This window comes from Sardina pilchardus, chromosome 3, assembly GCF_963854185.1.
Source record: "Sardina pilchardus chromosome 3, fSarPil1.1, whole genome shotgun sequence".
NCBI classification, from domain to species: Eukaryota; Metazoa; Chordata; class Actinopteri; order Clupeiformes; family Clupeidae; genus Sardina; species Sardina pilchardus.
In genome coordinates this window covers 40,443,084-40,466,470 of record NC_084996.1, presented here as the reverse complement: position 1 = coordinate 40,466,470, position 23,387 = coordinate 40,443,084, and the positions used below count along the sequence as shown (strand labels likewise).

Sequence of the window (23,387 nt, the reverse complement as noted above, 5' to 3'; positions counted from 1 at the left end):
GTAACAGTCTTCTGTAATAAACTCCGGGTTTGCTACAGTATGTATGTTGTTGGTGCTTTGTTTTATGTGTACAGACCCTGAGCAAGCTACTGATGAGGTTTGGTGCTGTTGAACAATATTACTGGTTAAAAAAAATGCTATTTTGAGAAGTGCTTTGTTCGCCGCCTTTAGCTAATCCACTGTTTACTATTTAGGGCTGTAAAGTACACCGGTGCAAGCTCTGTAGTGCTTGATCAACAAAAAATACTGTCGCCACTGCTTATTTGATGTGTGCAGAAAAAGATCCTTGGGTCAATTTACAGCCAGAGTTACAGCTTCCCATTACCTCATCATACGTTCTTTCACAATTTCTTTTTCATCTTTTCAACTTTTCAATTTCTTGCAGTTAGCTATACATTATTAGCCTAGAAATCTAGACGCCCCTAGCGGCAGCAAATATAATTTGGTTGGCGGGGCAGTCTAGGCACGATCCATAGAGCTAGGGAGTCGGTGGGCGGGCTTAACATAATGGTGACTGACATGCGACCAGAAGTTGCGACGGTAACGCATCCTGCTATGTGAAAACAAGAAGCCGATTTGTTTAGCGTTATCCTATTGCGGAGAGGGAATTTGAAAGACAACTGTTTATACCACCCCTCTGATTGAGCCCTGCCTACGGTGAGTTCCAAGACCCTTCATCGTGATGTGGGTCTGGCTTGTCAGGCTAACACATTATACATTAGCTATACATTTAACAGGGAGATCATTTCCTGTTAAAGTTTAGAGTATTGCAAGTAAATGCATGTATACATACACTATATTTTTCCTACCTTTGCACCTGGCTTTCCTGTTGGCCCTCTTGCCCCTCTTCCACCCCGTGGACCCTGGGTACCATACACACACACACACACACACATTGAAATAATACATTTGGTTCTCAATAGATGTGCTTATTCCAAAACAATGTACAGAAAGATGATTAAGGTGGCAGAGATTCCAAACTGAATTGGGTACCGTTGGACCACGTTGACCCCTTGGACCAGACTTGCCCGCAACACCCTATGGAAAATGAAGAAATGAGCTTACTGTATATGACTGACCTATAACTAAATGCTATAAATGTGAAGTGACATAAGTTCTAGCTACAAAAATGTGAGGATAATTTCACTAAATATTGCAAAAATATAATTTGAATTACAACTGCTGAAAAAAAGCTCTCCAACACTCTCAAGCAACAAAAACTAGGCCTACTTACAACAACTGATACCTTACTCTTGATAGCATCATGTTTATGGTTCTAGTGTTTTCTTCATGTTTCCAATTCTGGCATTGTCTTACCCGTCCTCCCTTATCTCCACTGGATCCGGCAAATCCAGGAAAACCAGTGGAACCCTTTAAACGAAAACATGTGTTACTGGTACAGTACATGCACCCATCAATATTTCTGTGATAGTATAGTACACTGTATTGCCTAATAACACAGCGTTCATTTTCATTAAGGATGAATTTAGTCCTTCATAGCACCATAATGTTGGTATAATTACAGAAATATTATGTCACAATAAGTAAATCCTAAATATGTATTGCTTCGGTAAGTACATATTTACAGCAGTTATTACCATTTTATTTTACCCAAGTTATTTGCATTGTTGTTGTATGGTAATTACACAGTAATTGTCTAGAAATTACACATTAATTATTTGTAATATGTGGTTTAAAAATATTATTACCATGAAATTGCATATATATTACCATAACATTACCCACTTATCACTGATCTGTAATGTAAAGTGTTACCACATTACCTTACTTTACTTTAATTTCAAGATGAGGTCAAAATGAGTTTACGAGTGCTAGGTAAGTCTCTTTATATTGAAAACGTTACCAACTAGATTTTTTATCTTGATATGCTAGATAAGCAGTTTTTGCAGTGTATTCCATCAACCTTGCTAAAGGCTAAGCCTGGCTTATTTCGATAAGTCTCGCTAATTTTAATGAGAGTTCCATTCCATTAGTGTGGTTTACGTGAATCCCAGCATGGTAACTATGGGAATTTATGCAAGAGAACTAGTCTGGTCCATAGCAGGTTAACTTTCAAGATTGATCAAGCTGTGTTTCATAAAAACAAACAAACATACAAACAAACAAACAAACAAAAACATCTGTCGGAAAACGAGTCCCAAATGGTTCCGTCAACCTGTGCTTATTATTTTTCAAATATATTTCACAAACACTATAATATGTTAAGTTGATCCCAGTTTTATTATACTACTACACCTACATCATTTGGAGTGAACCATTTTAACCTACAAATGTAACCTTTTAACCAAAGTTGTTTTGAGGCTATGCTTTTTATTCATTCACTTGTTTTGTTCAAGAATGAAGACAATCAACCTTGCCATTGATTTCAATTCAAACCATGAACATTGTTGCTTAAATGTATGTAAATGTATGTAATGTTTTCAATAATCTCCAATTTACATAGGCAACTATGATTCCTTCCCCCCCCCCCCCCCCCCTCTATCTCTCTCGATGTTCAATATTATGACTATAAAAATCCTGTAGATAATCCCGTAGATGATCAGGAATCTTCTTGTTTTCCCTTCATTTAATGACATACAGTATATCCTTTTTTTTGTCAATCTACTGTTTTGGTCTACTCTTCTACCTCGTGCAAACATGAAGTTAACCTAAGCCTCGCTTGAATAAACAAAGGCAAGATGCAGCTAACTTGACCTAATAGAATGGCTTCAGCCTGAAGTGAAAGTTTACGCATGTTCAAGCAAGGCTATTTCGGTTAAGCGCCACCTTCAATAGGGTTGATGGAATGCCCCCCAGTAGGACATAGCAGAGAAATGATCATACAGAAAATATTTCAAATACATAATAGAAATGGTAGAAGAGAAAGGTCAAATGAAAAACTAGAAATGCAATTCCAAGGAATTACCAGTGCATGAAAATGCAAAAATAGATAGATAATGTAGATATGGTTACTAAGGTGTAGCTAGGGTAAACATGGTGGTTGCATAGTTTACAGAGAGTTGATAGTGTGAAGGTAGACAGTTTAAAGATGAAACATTCCAGTTCTAACTTAACTAATGATTTCTATTCATGTTAAAATGTTGATTAGCTAACTTAGCTAATGATTTCTAGCAGTTACGCTAAAAATGCTTATTATGCTAGCAATGCTAACTTTACTAACAATGCTAACCAGGTTGATTAGCTAACTTAACCGATGATTTCTAGCAGTTATGCTAAAAATGCTAACTATGTTAACAATGCTAACTATGCTAACTAGCTAACTTGCTAGTGAGGACTTTTATTTTGAAACATTTGTTGCTAGGGTATCCATGGTGGCCACTATCAGGAAACAAGAAGTTACTGCAGTATAATCATGTTGGTTGCTATGGAAACGGTCATAAACGCTTAATTTTAATGGTTGCTATGTTGGTTGCTAGGTACATGGAGGTTTCATGTAGTTGACTGGAGGCATAGTGGATGATAACTGACAGTTGGAATGGTTGAACAGTTCAATAGTTGAGTAGTTTCAATGGTTAAATGATTTAATAGTGTATTATTGCAGTGATGACCTTTATTTTGAAACAGTTGTGGACAGAGGAAGTAGTGAAACAGGATCTGTAGTCTTAATGAGATTGTATGCTTAAAGCCTGAGACAGAAGGTGCCTCTCATAGCGTTTACGCGTCCTCTCTCGCTCCTCACTGATCTACATAAAGAATGATGGAGCGGCAACAATGGGATAGTCTAGCCCTTCTTCTATCTTTCTTTATGTAGATCATTGAGGATCGAGGAGCGAGGGAGGACATATAAACGCTGCTTGAGAGGGACCCACAGTAAATACTTTAAAAGTTGTATGTAGATAGTCTAATTAATGTTGATAGATAGAATGTTTAATGGATGTTGATAGGCAGATTGTTTTATATTGATTGACAGTTTAATGGGTGGATGAGTGAATGGTCTGAAGAAGATGAATGGATAGAAGGTTGGATGGAATGTGCCTTATATTCTTGTTAAGAGAGACACTGATACAGCTCTCTGAGAGTAGTTGACACAGGTGTAATCAATTTAACTGGCTAGTCTTAAGAGAGCCAGAGTACTCTTAAAGCCTGAGACAGAGTAAATAATTTAAAAGTTGAATGTAGATAGTCTAATTAATGTTGATAGACAGAGAGTTTAATGGATGTTGATAGACAGATTGTTTAATAGATGTTGATAGACAGTTTAATGGGTGGATGAGTGAATGGTCTGAAGAAGATGAATGGATAGAATGTTGGATGGAATGTGCCTTATATTCTTGTAGAATGGAGAGACACAGCTCTCTACTGAGAGTAGTGGATACAGATACAGGTGTAATCAATTTAACTGGCTAGTCTTAAGAGAGCCAGCCTGAGACAGAGTAGATTGTTTAAAAGTTCAATGTAGAGCGTCTAATTGATGTTGTTGATAGGCAGACTGTTTAGAATGGGTGGATGAGTGAATGGTTTGAAGAAGATGAATGGATATAAAGTTGGATGGAATTAGGAGGACTTATTTTGATACTGTTGTGCACAGAGGATACAGGGGAACAGAATATGTAGTCTTCAGAGAGGAGCCTGAGAGAAACTGACAGTTGGTGCCCAGGTGGCTGACCAGCTGGGGTAACATTCTAATTGCTGCCGTGATGTCATAATGAGCAATGTTAAGTCTATGGGGGAAATGGTGATAGTTTTTAACTAATAGTTTAAAAAGTATAAAAGTTACAAAGTTGAAAAATACAAAGCACATATGGCATAAGCAAGACCTACGCAACAAAGTTTGAATGAAGTTTCTACGTTAAACGGTTGAAGCTGAATTGCGAGCGTTAGAAGAAGAAGTTTAACTAGAAATGCAATTCCAAGGAATTACCAGTGCATGAAAATGCAAAAAAAAATGTATAGATAGATAATGTAGATATGGTTACTAAGGTGTAGCTAGGGTAAACATGGTGGTTGCATAGTTTAAAGAAAGCTGATAGTGTGAAGGTAGACAGTTTAAAGCTTAAACATTCCAGTTTTAACCTAACTAATGATTTCTAACAAATGTTAGAAACAGATGCTGTAAACAGATGTTAACTATGCTAAGAATGATAACCAGGTCGATTGGTTAACTTAGCTAATGATTTCTAGCAGTTATGGTAAAAATGCTAACAATGTTAGCACTGCTAACTATGTTAACAATGCTAACCAGGTTGATTAGCTAACTTAGCAAATGATTTCTAGCAGTAATGTTAAAAATGCTAACTATGCTAACAATGTTAACCATGCTAACAATGCTAACCAGGTTGATTAGCTGAGTTAGTTGATGATTTCTAGCAGTTATGCTAAAAATGCTAACACTGTTTACTATGCTAACAATGCTAATTATGTTAACAATGCTAACTAGGTTGATTAGCTAACTTAGCTAATCATTTCTAGCAGCTATGCTAAAAATGCTAACAATGCTAATTATGCTAACCATGCTAACTAGCTAACTTGCTACTGAGGACTTCTATTTTGAAACATTTGTTTATAGGGTATCCATGGCTGCCACTATCAGGAATAAAGAAGTTACTATAGTAAAATCATGTTGGTTGCTATGGAAACGGTCATAAACGCTTAATTTTAATGGTTGCTATGTTGGTTGCTAGGTACATGGAGGTCTCATGTAGTTGACTGGAGGCATAGTTGAAGATAACTGACAGTTGGAATGGTTGAACAGTTAGATAGTTGAGTAGTTTCAATGGTTAAATGATTTAATAGTGTATTATTGCAGTGAGGACTTTTATTTTGAAACAGTTGTGGACAGAGGAAACAGTTTAACAGGATATGTGTAGTCTTCAGAGAGATTGTATGCTTAAAGCCAGAGAAACTGACAGTTGATACAGGTGTAATCAATTTAAGCCTGAGAGAGAGAGAGAGCTGCTGCACCTGGACTGGCCATCTGGCGTAACATTCTAATTGCTGCCGTGATGTCATAATGAGCAATGTTAAGTCTATGGGGGAAATGGTAATAGTTTTAAACTAATAGTTTAAAAAGTATAAAAGTTACAAAGTTGAAAAATACAAAGCACATATGGCATAAGCAAGACCTACGCAACAAAGTTTGAATGAAGTTTCTACGTTAAACGGTTGAAGCTGAATTGAGAGCGTTAGAAGAAGAAGTTTAACTAGAAATGCAATTCCAAGGAATTACCAGTGCATGAAAGTGAAAAAATAGATAGATAATGTAGATATGGTTACTAAGGTGTAGCTAGAGTAAACATGGTGGTTGCATAGTTTACAGAGAGTTGATAGTGTGAAGGTAGACAGTTTAAAGATGAAACGTTCCAGTTCTAACTTAACTAATGATTTCTATTCATGTTAAAATGTTGATTAGCTAACTTAGCTAATGATTTCTAGCAGTTACGCTAAAAATGCTTATTATGCTAGCAATGCTAACTTTACTAACAATGCTAACCAGGTTGATTAGCTAACTTAACCGATGATTTCTAGCAGTAATGCTAAAAATGCTAACTATGCTAACAATGCTAAATTTGCTAACAATGCTAACCAGGTTGATTAGCTAACTTAGTTGATGATTTTTTGCAGTTATGCTAAAAATGCTAACAATGCTAACTATGCTAACCATGCTAACCATGCTAACTAGCTAACTTGCTAGTGAGGACTTTTATTTTGAAACATTTGTTGCTAGGGTATCCATGGTGGCCACTATCAGGAAACAAGAAGTTACTGCAGTATAATCATGTTGGTTGCTATGGAAACGGTCATAAGCACTTAATTTTAATGGTTGCTATGTTGGTTGCTAGGTACATGGAGGTTTCATGTAGTTGACTGGAGGCATAGTGGATGATAACTGACAGTTGGAATGGTTGAACAGTTCAATAGTTGAGTAGTTTCAATGGTTAAATGATTTAATAGTGTATTATTGCAGTGAGGACCTTTATTTTGAAACAGTTGTGGACAGAGGAAGTAGTGAAACAGGATCTGTAGTCTTAATGAGATTGTATGCTTAAAGCCTGAGACAGAAGGTGCCTCTCATAGCGTTTACGCGTCCTCTCTCGCTCCTCACTGATCTACATAAAGAATGATGGAGCGGCAACAATGGGATAGTCTAGCCCTTCTTCTATCTTTCTTTATGTAGATCATTGAGGATCGAGGAGCGAGGGAGGACATATAAATGCTGCTTGAGAGGGACCCACAGTAAATACTTTAAAAGTTGTATGTAGATAGTCGAATTAATGTTGATAGACAGAATGTTTAATGGATGTTGATAGGCAGATTGTTTAATAGATATTGATTGACAGTTTAATGGGTGGATGAGTGAATGGTCTGAAGAAGATGAATGGATAGAAGGTTGGATGGAATGTGCCTTATATTCTTGTTAAAAGAGACACTGATACAGCTCTCTGAGAGTAGTTGACACAGGTGTAATCAATTTAACTGGCTAGTCTTAAGAGAGCCAGAGTACTCTTAAAGCCTGAGACAGAGTAAATAATTTAAAAGTTGAATGTAGATAGTCTAATTAATGTTGATAGACAGAGAGTTTAATGGATGTTGATAGACAGAGAGTTTAATGGATGTTGATAGACAGATTGTTTAATAGATGTTGATAGACAGTTTAATGGGTGGATGAGTGAATGGTCTGAAGAAGTTGAATGGATAGAATGTTGGATGGAATGTGCCTTATATTCTTGTAGAATGGAGAGACACAGCTCTCTACTGAGAGTAGTGGATACAGATACAGGTGTAATCAATTTAACTGGCTAGTCTTAAGAGAGCCAGCCTGAGACAGAGTAGATTGTTTAAAAGTTCAATGTAGAGCGCCTAATTGATGTTGTTGATAGGCAGAATGTTTAGAATGGGTGGATGAGTGAATGGTTTGAAGAAGATGAATGGATATAAAGTTGGATGGAATTAGGAGGACTTATTTTGATACTGTTGTGCGCAGAGGATACAGGGGAAGAGAATGTAGTCTTCAGAGAGGAGCCTGAGAGAAACTGACAGTTGGTGCCCAGGTGGCTGACCAGCTGGGGTAACATTCTAATTGCTGCCGTGATGTCATAATGAGCAATGTTAAGTCTATGGGGGAAATTGTAATAGTTTTTAACTGATAGTTTAAAAAGTATAAAAGTTACAAAGTTGAAAAATACAAAGCACACATGGCATAAGCAAGACCTACGCAACAACGTTTGAATGAATTTTCTACGTTAAACGGTTCAAGCTGAATTGCGAGCGTTAGAAGAAGAAGAATAAGAAGCCTAGGAAGAACAGTACAGTGCATTTTCATGCACTGTAATAATAAGAAGAATAGGAAGAACAGTACAGTGCATTTTCATGCACTGTAATAAGAAGAAGAAGAAGAAGACCGAGGAAGAACAGTACAGTGCATTTTCATGCACTGTAATTAAAAAAAAAAACACAGTCAGTCCCTCCTTGTTGACAAGAAGCAGATGTCTCACAACTAGAAATGCAATTCCAAGGAATTACCAGTGCATGAAAATGCAAAAATATATAGATAATGTAGATATGGTTACTAAGGTGTAGCTAGGGTAAACATGGTGGTTGCATAGTTTACAGAGAGTTGATAGTGTGAAGGTAGACGTTTTAAAGATGAAACGTTCCAGTTCTAACTTAACTAATGATTTCTATTCATGTTAAAATGTTGATTAGCTAACTTAGCTAATGATTTCTAGCAGTTACGCTAAAAATGCTTATTATGCTAGCAATGCTAACTTTACTAACGATGCTAACCAGGTTGATTAGCTAACTTAACCGATGATTTCTAGCAGTAATGTTAAAAATGTCAACTATGCTAACAATGCTAAATTTGCTAACAATGCTAACCAGGTTGATTAGCTAACTTAGTTGATGATTTTTTGCAGTTATACTAAAAATGCTAACTATGCTAACAATGCTAACTAGCTAACTTGCTAGTGAGGACTTTTATTTTGAAACATTTGTTGCTAGGGTATCCATGGTGGCCACTATCAGGAAACAAGAAGTTACTGCAGTATAATCATGTTGGTTGCTATGGAAACGGTCATAAACACTTAATTTTAATGGTTGCTATGTTGGTTGCTAGGTACATGGAGGTTTCATGTAGTTGACTGGAGGCATAGTGGATGATAACTGACAGTTGGAATGGTTGAACAGTTCAATAGTTGAGTAGTTTCAGTGGTTAAATGATTTAATAATGTATTATTGCAGTGAGGACCTTTATTTTGAAACAGTTGTGGACAGAGGAAGTAGTGAAACAGGATCTGTAGTCTTAATGAGATTGTATGCTTAAAGCCTGAGACAGAAGGTGCCTCTCATATAGCGTTTACGCGTCCTCTCTCGCTCCTCACTGATCTACATAAAGAATGATGGAGCGGCAACAATGGGATAGTCTAGCCCTTCTTCTATCTTTCTTTATGTAGATCATTGAGGATCGAGGAGCGAGGGAGGACATATAAACGCTGCTTGAGAGGGACCCACAGTAAATACTTAAAAAGTTGTATGTAGATAGTCTAATTAATGTTGATAGACAGAATGTTTAATGGATGTTGATAGGCAGATTGTTTAATAGATATTGATTGACAGTTTAATGGGTGGAGGAGTGAATGGTCTGAAGAAGATGAATGGATAGAAGGTTGGATGGAATGTGCCTTATATTCTTGTTAAGAGAGACACTGATACAGCTCTCTGAGAGTAGTTGATACAGGTGTAATCAATTTAACTGGCTAGTCTGAGACAGTAAATAATTTAAAAGTTGAATGTAGATAGTCTAATTAATGTTGATAGACAGAGAGTTTAATGGATGTTGATAGACAGATTGTTTAATAGATGTTGATAGACAGTTTAATGGGTGGATGAGTGAATGGTCTGAAGAAGATGAATGGATAGAATGTTGGATGGAATGTGCCTTACATTCTTGTAGAATGGAGAGACACAGCTCTCTACTGAGAGTAGTGGATACAGATACAGGTGTAATCAATTTAACTGGCTAGTCTTAAGAGAGCCAGCCTGAGACAGAGTAGATTGTTTAAAAGTTGAATGTAGAGCGTCTTATTGATGTTGATAGGCAGACTGTTTAGAATGGGTGGATGAGTGAATGGTTTGAAGAAGATGAATGGATATAAAGTTGGATGGAATTAGGAGAACTTATTTTGATACTGTTGTGCGCAGAGGATACAGGGGAACAGAATATGTAGTCTTCAGAGAGATTGTATTTTTAAAGCCAGAGAAACTGACAGTTGGTGCCCAGGTGGCCGGCCACCTGGCCTAAGATTCTAATTGCTGCCGTGATGTCACAATGAGCAATGTTAAGTCTATGGGGAAATAGCTCAATGTTAAATCTATGGGGAAATCGTTTTTTAATTCATTGTTTAAAAAGTATAAAAGTTACAAAGTTGAAAAATACAAAGCAGACATGGCATGAGCAAGACCTACGCAACAACGTTTGAATGAAGTTTCTACGTTAAACGGTTAAAGCTGAATTGGCTGCGTTAGAAGAAGAAGTTTAACTAGAAATGCAATTCCAAGGAATTACCAGTGCATGAAAATGCAAAAATAGATCGATAATGTAGATATGGCTACTAAGGTGTAGCTAGGGTAAACATGGTGGTTGCATAGTTTACAGAGAGTTGATAGTGTGAAGGTAGACAGTTTAAAGATGAAACATTCCAGTTCTAACTTAATTAATGATTTCTATTCATGTTAAAATGTTGATTAGCTAACTTAGCTAATGATTTCTAGCAGTTACGCTAAAAATGCTAATTATGCTAGCAATGCTAACTTTACTAACAATGCTAACCAGGTTGATTAGCTAACTTAACCGATGATTTCTAGCAGTAATGCTAAAAATGCTAACTATGCTAAATATGCTAACAATGCTAACCAGGTTGATAAGCTAACTTAGTTGATGATTTTTTGCAGTTATGCTAAAAATGCTAACTATGCTAACTAGCTAACTTGCTAATGAGGACTTTTATTTTGAAACATTTGTTGCTAGGGTATCCATGGTGGCCACTATCAGGAAACAAGAAGTTACTGCAGTATAATCATGTTGGTTGCTATGGAAACGGTCATAAACACTTAATTTTAATGGTTGCTATGTTGGTTGCTAGGTACATGGAGGTTTCATGTAGTTGACTGGAGGCATAGTGGATGATAACTGACAGTTGGAATGGTTGAACAGTTCAATAGTTGAGTAGTTTCAATGGTTAAATGATTTAATGGTGTATTATTGCAGTGAGGACTTTTATTTTGAAACAGTTGTGGACAGAGGAAACAATTGACAATTCACTGATCTACATAAAGAATGATGGAGCGGCAACAATGGGATAGTCTAGCCCTTCTATCTTTCTTTATGTAGATCATTGAGGATCGAGGCCCGAGGAGCGAGTGAGGACATATAAACGCTGCTTGAGAGGCACCCACAGTAAATACTTGTATGTAGATAGTCTAATTAATGTTGATAGACAGAATGTTTAATGGATGTTGATAGGCAGATTGTTTAATAGATATTGATTGACAGTTTAATGGGTGGATGAGTGAATGGTCTGAAGAAGATGAATGGATAGAAGGTTGGATGGAATGTGCCTTATATTCTTGTTAAGAGAGACACTGATACAGCTCTCTGAGAGTAGTTGACACAGGTGTAATCAATTTAACTGGCTAGTCTTAAGAGAACCATAGTGTGCTTAAAGCCTGAGACAGAGTAAATCATTTAAAAGTTGAATGTAGATAGTCTAATTAATGTTGATAGACAGAGAGTTTAATGGATGTTGATAGGCAGATTGTTTAATAGATGTTGATAGACAGTTTAATGGGTGGATGAGTGAATGGTCTGAAGAAGATGAATGGATAGAAAGTTGGATGGAATGTGCCTTATACATTGTATTCTTGTAGACTGGAGAGACACAGCTCTCTACTGAGAGTAGTGGATACAGATACAGGTGTAATCAATTTAACTGGCTAGTCTTAAGAGAGCCAGTGTATGTAGCCTGAGAGAGAGAGAGAGAGAGCTGCTGCACCTGGACTGGCCACCTGGCGTAACATTCTAATTGCTGCCGTGATGTCATAATGAGCAATGTTAAGTCTATGGGGAAATGTTTAATAGTTTTTAATTTACAGTTTAAAAAGTATAAAAGTTACAAAGTTTAAAAATATATTGCACAGGTCTCCTTAGTAAGACCTACGTAGCAAAGTTTGAATCAAGTTTCTACGTTAAACGGTTCAAGCTGAATTGCGAGCGTTAGAAGAAAAAGAAAAATAATAACTAGAAATGCAATTCCAAGGAATTACCAGTGCATGAAAATGCAAAAAAATGTAGATATGGTTACTAAGGTGTAGCTAGGGTAAACATGGTGGGTCCATAGTTTAAAGAGAGTTGATAGTGTTAAGGTAGACATTTTAAAGCTTAAACATTGCTGTTCTAACTTAACTAATGATTTCTAACAGGTATTCTAAAATGTTAACTATGCTAACAATGTTAACCAGGTTGATAAGCTAACTTAGCTGATGATTTCTAGCAGTAATGCTAAAAATGCTAACAATGCTAAAATTGCTAACAATGCTAACCAGGTTGATTAGCTAACTTAGTTGATGATTTTTTGCAGTTATGTTAAAAATGCTAACTATGCTAACAATGCTAACTATGCTAAAAATGCTAACCAGGTTGATTAGCTAACTTAGCCAATCATTTCTAGCAGATATGCTAAAAATGCTAGCTATGCCAACAATGCTAACTATGCTAACCATGCTAACCATGCTAACTAGCTAACTTGCTAGTGAGGACTTTTATTTTTAAACATTTGTTGCAAGGGTATCCATTGTGGCCACTATCAGGAAACAAGAAGTTACTGCAGTATAATCATGTTGGTTGCTATGGAAACGGTCATAAACGCTTAATTTTAATGGTTGCTATGTTGGTTGCTAGGTACATGGAGGTTTCATGTAGTTGACTGGAGGCATAGTTGATGATAACTGACAGTTGGAATGGTTGAACAGTTAAATAGTTGAGTAGTTTCAATGGCTAAATGATTTAATAGTGTATTATTGCAGTGAGGACTTTTATTTTGAAACAGTTGTGGACAGAGGAAACAGTTAAACAGGATAATGTAGTCTTCAGAGAGATTGTATGCTTAAAGCCTGAGAGAGAGAGAGAGCTGCTGCAGGTGGGGCTGGCCACCTGGCATAAGATTCTAATTGCTTAACGACCCGATTGTGATGTCATAGAGGCCCATGTTAAGTCTATGGGGACATTTTTAATAGTTTTTCATTTATAGTTTAAAAAGTATAAAAGTTACAAAGTTGAAAAATACATTGCACAGGTCTCCTTAGTAAGACCTACGTAGCAAAGTTTGAATCAAGTTTCTACGTTAAACGGTTCAAGCTGAATTGCGAGCGTTAGAAGAAGTAGTGGAATAATAATAAGAAGCCTAGGAAGAACAGTACAGTGCATTTTCATGCACTGTAATAACTAGAAATGCAATTCCAAGGAATTACCAGTGCATGAAAATGCAAAAATAGATAGATAATGTAGATATGGTTACTACGGTGTAGCTAGAGTAAACATGGTGGTTGCATAGTTTACAGAGAGTTGATAGTGTGAAGGTAGACATTTTAAAGATGAAACGTTCCAGTTCTAACTTAACTAATGATTTCTATTCATGTTAAAATGTTGATTAGCTAACTTAGCTAATGATTTCTAGCAGTTACGCTAAAAATGCTTATTATGCTAGCAATGCTAACTTTACTAACAATGCTAACCAGGCTGATTAGCTAACTTAACCGATGATTTCTAGCAGTAATGCTAAAATGCTAATAATGCTAACAATGCTAAATTTGCTAACAAAGCTAACCAGGTTGATTAGCTAACTTAGTTGATGATTTTTTGCAGTTATGCTAAAAATGCTAACAATGCTAACTATGCTAACCATGCTAACTTGCTAGTGAGGACTTTTATTTTGAAACATTTGTTGCTAGGGTATTCATGGTGGCCACTATCAGGAAACAAGAAGTTACTGCAGTATAATCATGTTGGTTGCTATGGAAACGGTTATAAACACTTAATTTTAATGGTTGCTCTGTTGGTTGCTGGGTACATGGAGGTTTCATGTAGTTGACTGGAGGCATAGTGGATGATAACTGACAGTTGGAATGGTTGAACAGTTCAATAGTTGAGTAGTTTCAATGGTTAAATGATTTAATAGTGTATTATTGCAGTGAGGACCTTTATTTTGAAACAGTTGTGGACAGAGGAAGTAGTGAAACAGGATCTGTAGTCTTAATGAGATTGTATGCTTAAAGCCTGAGACAGAAGGTGCCTCTCATATAGCGTTTACGCGTCCTCTCTCGCTCCTCACTGATCTACATAAAGAATGATGGAGCGGCAACAATGGGATAGTCTAGCCCTTCTTCTATCTTTCTTTATGTAGATCATTGAGGACCGAGGAGCGAGGGAGGACATATAAACGCTGCTTGAGAGGGACCCACAGTAAATACTTTAAAAGTTGTATGTAGATAGTCTAATTAATGTTGATAGACAGAATGTTTAATGGATGTTGATAGGCAGATTATTTAATAGATATTGATTGACAGTTTAATGGTGGATGAGTGAATGGTCTGAAGAAGATGAATGGATAGAAGGTTGGATGGAATGTGCCTTATATTCTTGTTAAGAGAGACACTGATACAGCTCTCTGAGAGTAGTTGACACAGGTGTAATCAATTTAACTGGCTAGTCTTAAGAGAGCCAGTGTACTCTTAAAGCCTGAGACAGAGTAAATAATTTAAAAGTTGAATGTAGATAGTCTAATTAATGTTGATAGACAGAGAGTTTAATGGATGTTGATAGACAGATTGTTTAATAGATGTTGATAGACAGTTTAATGGGTGGATGAGTGAATGGTCTGAAGAAGATGAATGGATAGAATGTTGGATGGAATGTGCCTTATATTCTTGTAGAATGGAGAGACACAGCTCTCTACTGAGAGTAGTGGATACAGATACAGGTGTAATCAATTTAACTGGCTAGTCTTAAGAGAGCCAGCCTGAGACAGAGTAGATTGTTTAAAAGTTGAATGTAGAGCGTCTAATTGATGTTGATAGGCAGACTGTTTAGAATGGGTGAATGAGTGAATGGTTTGAAGAAGATGAATGGATATAAAGTTGGATGGAATTAGGAGGACTTATTTTGATACTGTTGTGCGCAGAGGATACAGGGGAACAGAATATGTAGTCTTCAGAGAGATTGTATGCTTGCCTGAGAGAAACTGACAGTTGGTGCCCAGGTGGCTGACCAGCTGGGGTAACATTCTAATTGCTGCCGTGATGTCATAATGAGCAATGTTAAGTCTATGGGGGAATTGTTAATAGTTTTTATTTAATAGTTCAAAAAGTATAAAAGTTACAAAGTTGAAAAATACAAAGCACACATGGCATAAGCAAGACCTACGCAACAACGTTTGAATGAAGTTTCTACGTTAAACGGTTGAAGCTGAATTGCGAGCGTTAGAAGAAGAAGTTTAACTAGAAATGCAATTCCAAGGAATTACCAGTGCATGAAAATGCAGAAATAGATAGATAATGTAGATATGGTTACTAAGGTGTAGCTAGGGTAAACATGGTGGTTGCATAGTTTACAGAGAGTTGATAGTGTGAAGGTAGACTGTTTAAAGATGAAACATTCCAGTTCTAACTTAACTAATGATTTCTATTCATGTTAAAATGTTGATTAGCTAACTTAGCTAATGATTTCTAGCAGTTACGCTAAAAATGCTAATTATGCTAGCAATGCTAACTTTATTAACAATGCTAACCAGGTTGATTAGCTAACTTAACCAATGATTTCTAGCAGTAATGCTAAAAATGCTAACTATGCTAACAATGCTAAATTTGCTAATAATGCTAACCAGGTTGATTAGCTAACTTAGTTGATGAATTTTTGCAGTTATGTTAAAAATGCTACCTATGCTAACAATGCTAACTATGCTAACCATGCTAACTAGCTAACTTGCTAGTGAGGACTTTTATTTTGAAACATTTGTTGCTAGGGTATCCATGGTGGCCACTATCAGGAAACAAGAAGTTACTGCAGTATAATCATGTTGGTTGCTATGGAAACGGTCATAAACACTTAATTTTAATGGTTGCTATGTTGGTTGCTAGGTACATGGAGGTTTCATGTAGTTGACTGTAGGCATAGTGGATGATAACTGACAGTTGGAATGGTTGAACAGTTCAATAGTTGAGTAGTTTTTAATGGTTAAATGATTTAATAGTGTATTATTGCAGTGAGGACCTTTATTTTGAAACAGTTGTGGACAGAGGACGTAGTGAAACAGTATCTGTAGTCTTAATGAGATTGTATGCTTAAAGCCTGAGACAGAAGGTGCCTCTCATATAGCGTTTACGCGTCCTCTCTCGCTCCTCACTGATCTACATAAAGAATGATGGAGCGGCAACAATGGGATAGTCTAGCCCTTCTTCTATCTTTCTTTATGTAGATCATTGTGGATCGAGGAGCGAGGGAGGACATATAAACGCTGCTTGAGAGGGACCCACAGTAAATACTTTAAAAGTTGTATGTAGATAGTCTAATTAATGTTGATAGACAGACTGTTTAATGGATGTTGATAGGCAGATTGTTTAATAGATATTGATTGACAGTTTAATGGGTGGATGAGTGAATGGTCTGAAGAAGATGAATGGATAGAAGGTTGGATGGAATGTGCCTTATATTCTTGTTAAGAGCGACACTACAGCTCTCTGAGAGTAGTTGACACAGGTGTAATCAATTTAACTGGCTAGTCTTAAGAGAGCCAGAGTACTCTTAAAGCCTGAGACAGAGTAAATAATTTAAAAGTTGAATGTAGATAGTCTAATTAATGTTGATAGACAGAGAGTTTAATGGATGTTGATAGACAGATTGTTTAATAGATGTTGATAGACAGTTTAATGGGTGGATGAGTGAATGGTCTGAAGAAGATGAATGGATAGAATGTTGGATGGAATGTGCCTTATATTCTTGTAGAATGGAGAGACACAGCTCTCTACTGAGAGTAGTGGATACAGATACAGGTGTAATCAATTTAACTGGCTAGTCTTAAGAGAGCCAGCCTGAGACAGAGTAGATTGTTTAAAAGTTGAATGTAGATCGTCTAATTGATGTTGATAGGCAGACTGTTTAGAATGGGTGGATGAGTGAATGGTTTGAAGAAGATGAATGGATATAAAGTTGAATGGAATTAGGAGGACTTATTTTGATACTGTTGTGCGCAGAGGATACAGGGGAACAGAATATGTAGTCTTCAGAGAGGAGCCTGAGAGAAACTGACAGTTGGTGCCCAGGTGGCCGGCCACCTGGTGTAAGATTCTAATTGCTGCCGTGATGTCATAATGAGCAATGTTAAGTCTATGGGGGAAATTGTAATAGTTTTTAACTAATAGTTTAAAAAGTATAAAAGTTACAAAGTTGAAAAATATAAAGCAGGCATGGCATAAGCAAGACCTACGCAATAACGTTTGAATGAAGTTTCTACGTTAAACGGTTGAAGCTGAATTGGCTGCGTTAGAAGAAGAAGTTTAATAACTAGAAATGCAATTCCAAGGAATTACCAGTGCATGAAAATGCAAAAATAGATAGATAATGTAGATATGGTTACTAAGGTGTAGCTAGGGTAAACATGGTGGTTGCATAGTTTACAGAGAGTTGATAGTGTGAAGGTAGACGTTTTAAAGATGAAACGTTCCAGTTCTAACTTAACTAATGATTTCTATTCATGTTAAAATGTTGATTAGCTAACTTAGCTAATGATTTCTAGCAGTTACGCTAAAAATGCTTATTATGCTAGCAATGCTAACTTTACTAACAATGCTAACCAGGTTGATTAGCTAACTTAACCGATGATTTCTAGCAGTAATGCTAAAAATGCTAACTATGCTAAATTTGCTAACAATGCTAACAATGCTAACCAGGTTGATTAGCTAACTTAGTTGATGATTTTTTGCAGTTATACTAAAAATGCTAACTATGCTAACAATGCTAACTATGCTAACCATGCTAACTAGCTAACTTGCTAGTGAGGACTTTTATTTTGAAAAAAATTTTTGCTAGGGTATCCATGGTGGCCACTATCAGGAAACAAGAAGTTACTGCAGTATAATCATATTGGTTGCTATGGAAACGGTCACAAACACTTAATTTTAATGGTTGCTATGTTGGTTGCTAGGTACATGGAGGTTTCATGTAGTTGACTGGAGGCATAGTGGATGATAACTGACAGTTGGAATGGTTGAACAGTTCAATAGTTGAGTAGATTCAATGGTTAAATGATTTAATAGTGTATTATTGCAGTGAGGACCTTTATTTTGAAACAGTTGTGGACAGAGGACGTAGTGAAACAGGATCTGTAGTCTTAATGAGATTGTATGCTTAAAGCCTGAGACAGAAGGTGTCTCTCATATAGCGTTTACGCGTCCTCTCTCGCTCCTCACTGATCTACATAAAGAATGATGGAGCGGCAACAATGGGATAGTCTAGCCCTTCTTCTATCTTTCTTTATGTAGATCATTGAGGATCGAGGAGCGAGGGAGGACATATAAACGCTGCTTGAGAGGGACCCACAGTAAATACTTTAAAAGTTGTATGTAGATAGTCTAATTAATGTTGATAGACAGAATGTTTAATGGATGTTGATAGGCAGATTGTTTAATAGATATTGATTGACAGTTTAATGGGTGGATGAGTGAATGGTCTGAAGAAGATGAATAGATAGAAGGTTGGATGGAATGTGCCTTATATTCTTGTTAAGAGAGACACTGATACAGCTCTCTGAGAGTAGTTGACACAGGTGTAATCAATTTAACTGGCTAGTCTTAAGAGAGCCAGAGTACTCTTAAAGCCTGAGACAGAGTAAATAATTTAAAAGTTGAATGTAGATAGTCTAATTAATGTTGATAGACAGCGAGTTTAATGGATGTTGATAGACAGATTGTTTAATAGATGTTGATAGACAGTTTAATGGGTGGATGAGTGAATGGTCTGAAGAAGATGAATGGATAGAATGTTGGATGGAATGTGCCTTATATTCTTGTAGAATGGAGAGACAGCTCTCTACTGAGAGTAGTGGATACAGATACAGGTGTAATCAATTTAACTGGCTAGTCTTAAGAGAGCCAGCCTGAGACAGAGTAGATTGTTTAAAAGTTGAATGTAGAGCGTCTAATTGATGTTGATAGGCAGACTGTTTAGAATGGATGGATGAGTGAATGGTTTGAAGAAGATGAATGGATATAAAGTTGAATGGAATTAGGAGGACTTATTTTGATACTGTTGTGCGCAGAGGATACAGGGGAACAGAATATGTAGTCTTCAGAGAGATTGTAAAGCCTGAGAGAAACTGACAGTTGGTGCCCAGGTGGCTGACCAGCTGGGGTAACATTCTAATTGCTGCCGTGATGTCATAATGAGCCATGTTAAGTCTATGGGGGGAATTGTAATAGTTTTTAACTAATAGTTTAAAAAGTATAAAAGTTACAAAGTTGAAAAATACAAAGCCCACATCGCGTAAGTAAGACCTACGCGTCAAAATTTGAATGGAGTTTCTACGTTAAGCGGTTGAAGCTGAATTGCGTGCGTTAGAAGAAGAAGAAGAAGAAGAAGAAGACCGAGGAAGAACAGTACAGTGCATTTTCATGCACTGTAATAATAACTAGAAATGCAATTCCAAGGAATTACCAGTGCATGAAAATGCAAAAAAAGATAAATAATGTAGATATGGTTACTAAGGTGAAGCTAGGGTAAACATGGTGGTTGCATAGTTTACAGAGAGTTGATAGTGTGAAGGTAGACAGTTTAAAGCTGAAACATTCCAGTTCTAACTTAACTAATGATTTCTATTCATGTTAAAATGTTGATAAGCTAACTTAGCTAATGATTTCTAGCAGTTGTGTTAAAAATGCTAATTATGCTAGCAATGCTAACTTTACTAACCATGCTAACCAGGTTGATTAGCTAACTTAACCGATGATTTCTAGCAGTAATGCTAAAAATGCTAACTATGCTAAAAATGTTAGCAATGCTAACAATGCTAACCATGCTAACTAGATAACTTGCTAGTGAGGACTTTTATTTTGAAACATTTGTTGCTAGGGTATCCATGGTGCCCACCATAAGGAAACAAGAAGTTACTGCAGTATAATCATGTTGGTTGCTATGGAAACGGTCATAAACACTTAATTTTAATGGTTGCTATGTTGGTTGCTAGGTACATGGAGGTTTCATGTAGTTGACTGGAGGCATAGTGGATGATAACTGACAGTTGGAATGGTTGAACAGTTCAATAGTTGAGTAGTTTCAATGGTTAAATGATTTAATAGTGTATTATTGCAGTGAGGACTTTTATTTTGAAATAGTTGTGGACAGAGGAAACAGTTAACAGGATATGTAGTCTTCTGAGAGACTGTATGCTAAAGCCAGAGAAACTGACAGTTGGTGCCCAGGTGGCCGGCCACCTGGCCTAAGATTCTAATTGCTGCCGTGATGTCATAATGAGCAATGTTAAGTCTATGGGGGAAATTGTAATAGTTTTTAACTAATAGTTTAAAAAGTATAAAAGTTACAAAGTTGATATATACAAAGCCCACATCGCGTAAGTAAGATCTACGTAACACAGTTTGAATGAAGTTTCTACGTTAAACGGTTCAAGCTGAATTGCGTGCGTTAGAAGAAGAACTAGAAATGCAATTCCAAGGAATTACCAGTGCATGAAAATGCAAAAATAGATAGATAATGTAGATATGGTTACTAAGGTGTAGCTAGGGTAAACATGGTGGTTGCATAGTTTACAGAGAGTTGATAGTGTGAAGGTAGACGTTTTAAAGATGAAACGTTCCAGTTCTAACTTAACTAATGATTTCTATTCATGTTAAAATGTTGATTAGCTAACTTAGCTAATGATTTCTAGCAGTTAAGCTAAAAATGCTAATTATGCTAGCAATGCTAACTTTACTAACAATGCTAACCAGGTTGATTAGCTAACTTATCGATGATTTCTAGCAGTAATGTTAAAAATGCTAACTATGCTAACAATGCTAAATTTGCTGACAATGCTAACCAGGTTGATTAGCTAACTTAGTTGATGATTTTTTGCAGTTATGTTAAAAATGCTAACTATGTTAACAATGTTAACTATGCTAACTAGCTAACTTGCTAGTGAGGACTTTTATTTTGAAACATTTGTTGCTAGGGTATCCATGGTGGCCACTATCAGGAAACAAGAAGTTACTGCAGTATAATCATGTTGGTTGCTATGGAAACGGTTATAAACACTTAATTTTAATGGTTGCTATGTTGGTTGCTAGGTACATGGAGGTTTCATGTAGTTGACTGGAGGCATAGTTGATGATAACTGACAGTTGGAATGGTTGAACATTTCAATAGTTGAGTAGTTTCAATGGTTAAATGATTTAATAGTGTATAATTGCAGTGAGGACCTTTATTTTGAAACAGTTGTAGACAGAGGAAGTAGTGAAACAGGATCTGTAGTCTTAATGAGATTGTATGCTTAAAGCCTGAGACAGAAGGTGCCTCTCATAGCGTTTACGCGTCCTCTCTCGCTCCTCACTGATCTACATAAAGAATGATGGAGCGGCAACAATGGGATAGTCTAGCCCTTCTTCTATCTTTCTTTATGTAGATCATTGAGGATCGAGGAGCGAGGGAGGACATATAAACGCTGCTTGAGAGGGACCCACAGTAAATACTTTAAAAGTTGTATGTAGATAGTCTAATTAATGTTGATAGACAGAATGTTTAATGGATGTTGATAGGCAGATTGTTTAATAGATATTGATTGACAGTTTAATGGGTGGATGAGTGAATGGTCTGAAGAAGATGAGTGGATAGAAGGTTGGATGGAATGTGCCTTATATTCTTGTTAAGAGAGACACTGATACAGCTCTCTGAGAGTAGTTGACACAGGTGTAATCAATTTAACTGGCTAGTCTTAAGAGTGCCAGAGTACTCTTAAAGCCTGAGACAGAGTAAATAATTTAAAAGTTGAATGTAGATAGTCTAATTAATGTTGATAGACAGAGAGTTTAATGGATGTTGATAGACAGATTGTTTAATAGATGTTGATAGACAGTTTAATGGGTGGATGAGTGAATGGTCTGAAGAAGATGAATGGATAGAATGTTGGATGGAATGTGCCTTATATTCTTGTAGAATGGAGAGACACAGCTCTCTACTGAGAGTAGTGGATACAGATACAGGTGTAATCAATTTAACTGGCTAGTCTTAAGAGAGCCAGCCTGAGACAGAGTAGATTGTTTAAAAGTTCAATGTAGAGCGTCTAATTGATGTTGTTGATAGGCAGACTGTTTAGAATGGGTGGATGAGTGAATGGTTTGAAGAAGATGAATGGATATAAAGTTGGATGGAATTAGGAGGACTTATTTTGATACTGTTGTGCGCAGAGGATACAGGGGAACAGAATATGTAGTCTTCAGAGAGGAGCCTGAGAGAAACTGACAGTTGGTGCCCAGGTGGCTGACCAGCTGGGGTAACATTCTAATTGCTGCCGTGATGTCATAATGAGCAATGTTAAGTCTATGGGGGAAATGGTGATAGTTTTTAACTAATAGTTTAAAAAGTATAAAAGTTACAAAGTTGAAAAATATAAAGCACATATGGCATAAGCAAGACCTACGCAACAAAGTTTGAATGAAGTTTCTACGTTAAACGGTTGAAGCTGAATTGCGAGCGTTAGAAGAAGAAGTTTAATAACTAGAAATGCAATTCCAAGGAATTACCAGTGCATGAAAATGCAAAAATAGATAGATAATGTAGATATGGTTACTAAGGTGTAGCTAGGGTAAACATGGTGGTTGCATAGTTTACAGAGAGTTGATAGTGTGAAGGTAGACAGTTTAAAGATGAAACATTCCAGCTCTAACTTAACTAATGATTTCTATTCATGTTAAAATGTTGATTAACTAACTTAGGTAATGATTTCTAGCAGTTACGCTAAAAATGTTAATTATGCTAGCAATGCTAACTTTATTAACAATGCTAACCAGGTTGATTAGCTAACTTAACCGATGATTTCTAGCAGTAATGCTAAAAATGCTAACTATGCTAACAATGCTAAATTTGCTAATAATGCTAACCAGGTTGATTAGCTAACTTAGGTAATGATTTCTAGCAGTTACGCTAAAAATGCTAATTATGCTAGCAATGCTAACTTTATTAACAATGCTAACCAGGTTGATTAGCTAACTTAACCGATGATTTCTAGCAGTAATGCTAAACATGCTAACTATGCTAACAATGCTGAATTTGCTAATAATGCTAACCAGGTTGATTAGCTAACTTAGTTGATGATTTTTTGCAGTTATGCTAA

At 36.5% G+C, this 23,387-nt stretch overlaps 1 protein-coding gene across 1 annotated transcript in view; it reads right to left on the bottom strand.

Annotated features, from left to right (window-relative positions):
- LOC134077594 (collagen alpha-1(XI) chain-like) overlaps positions 1 to 23,387 on the bottom strand; it is a 270,154-nt gene that overhangs the window by 124,264 nt on the left and 122,503 nt on the right. Inside the window, exons 32-34 of the mRNA XM_062533297.1 lie at positions 1,318 to 1,371; positions 994 to 1,038; positions 810 to 863 (exon numbers count right to left, since the gene is read on the bottom strand). Of these exons, the coding sequence (XP_062389281.1) occupies positions 810 to 863; positions 994 to 1,038; positions 1,318 to 1,371 (153 nt within the window). The remainder of the gene's footprint in view (positions 1 to 809; positions 864 to 993; positions 1,039 to 1,317; positions 1,372 to 23,387) is intronic.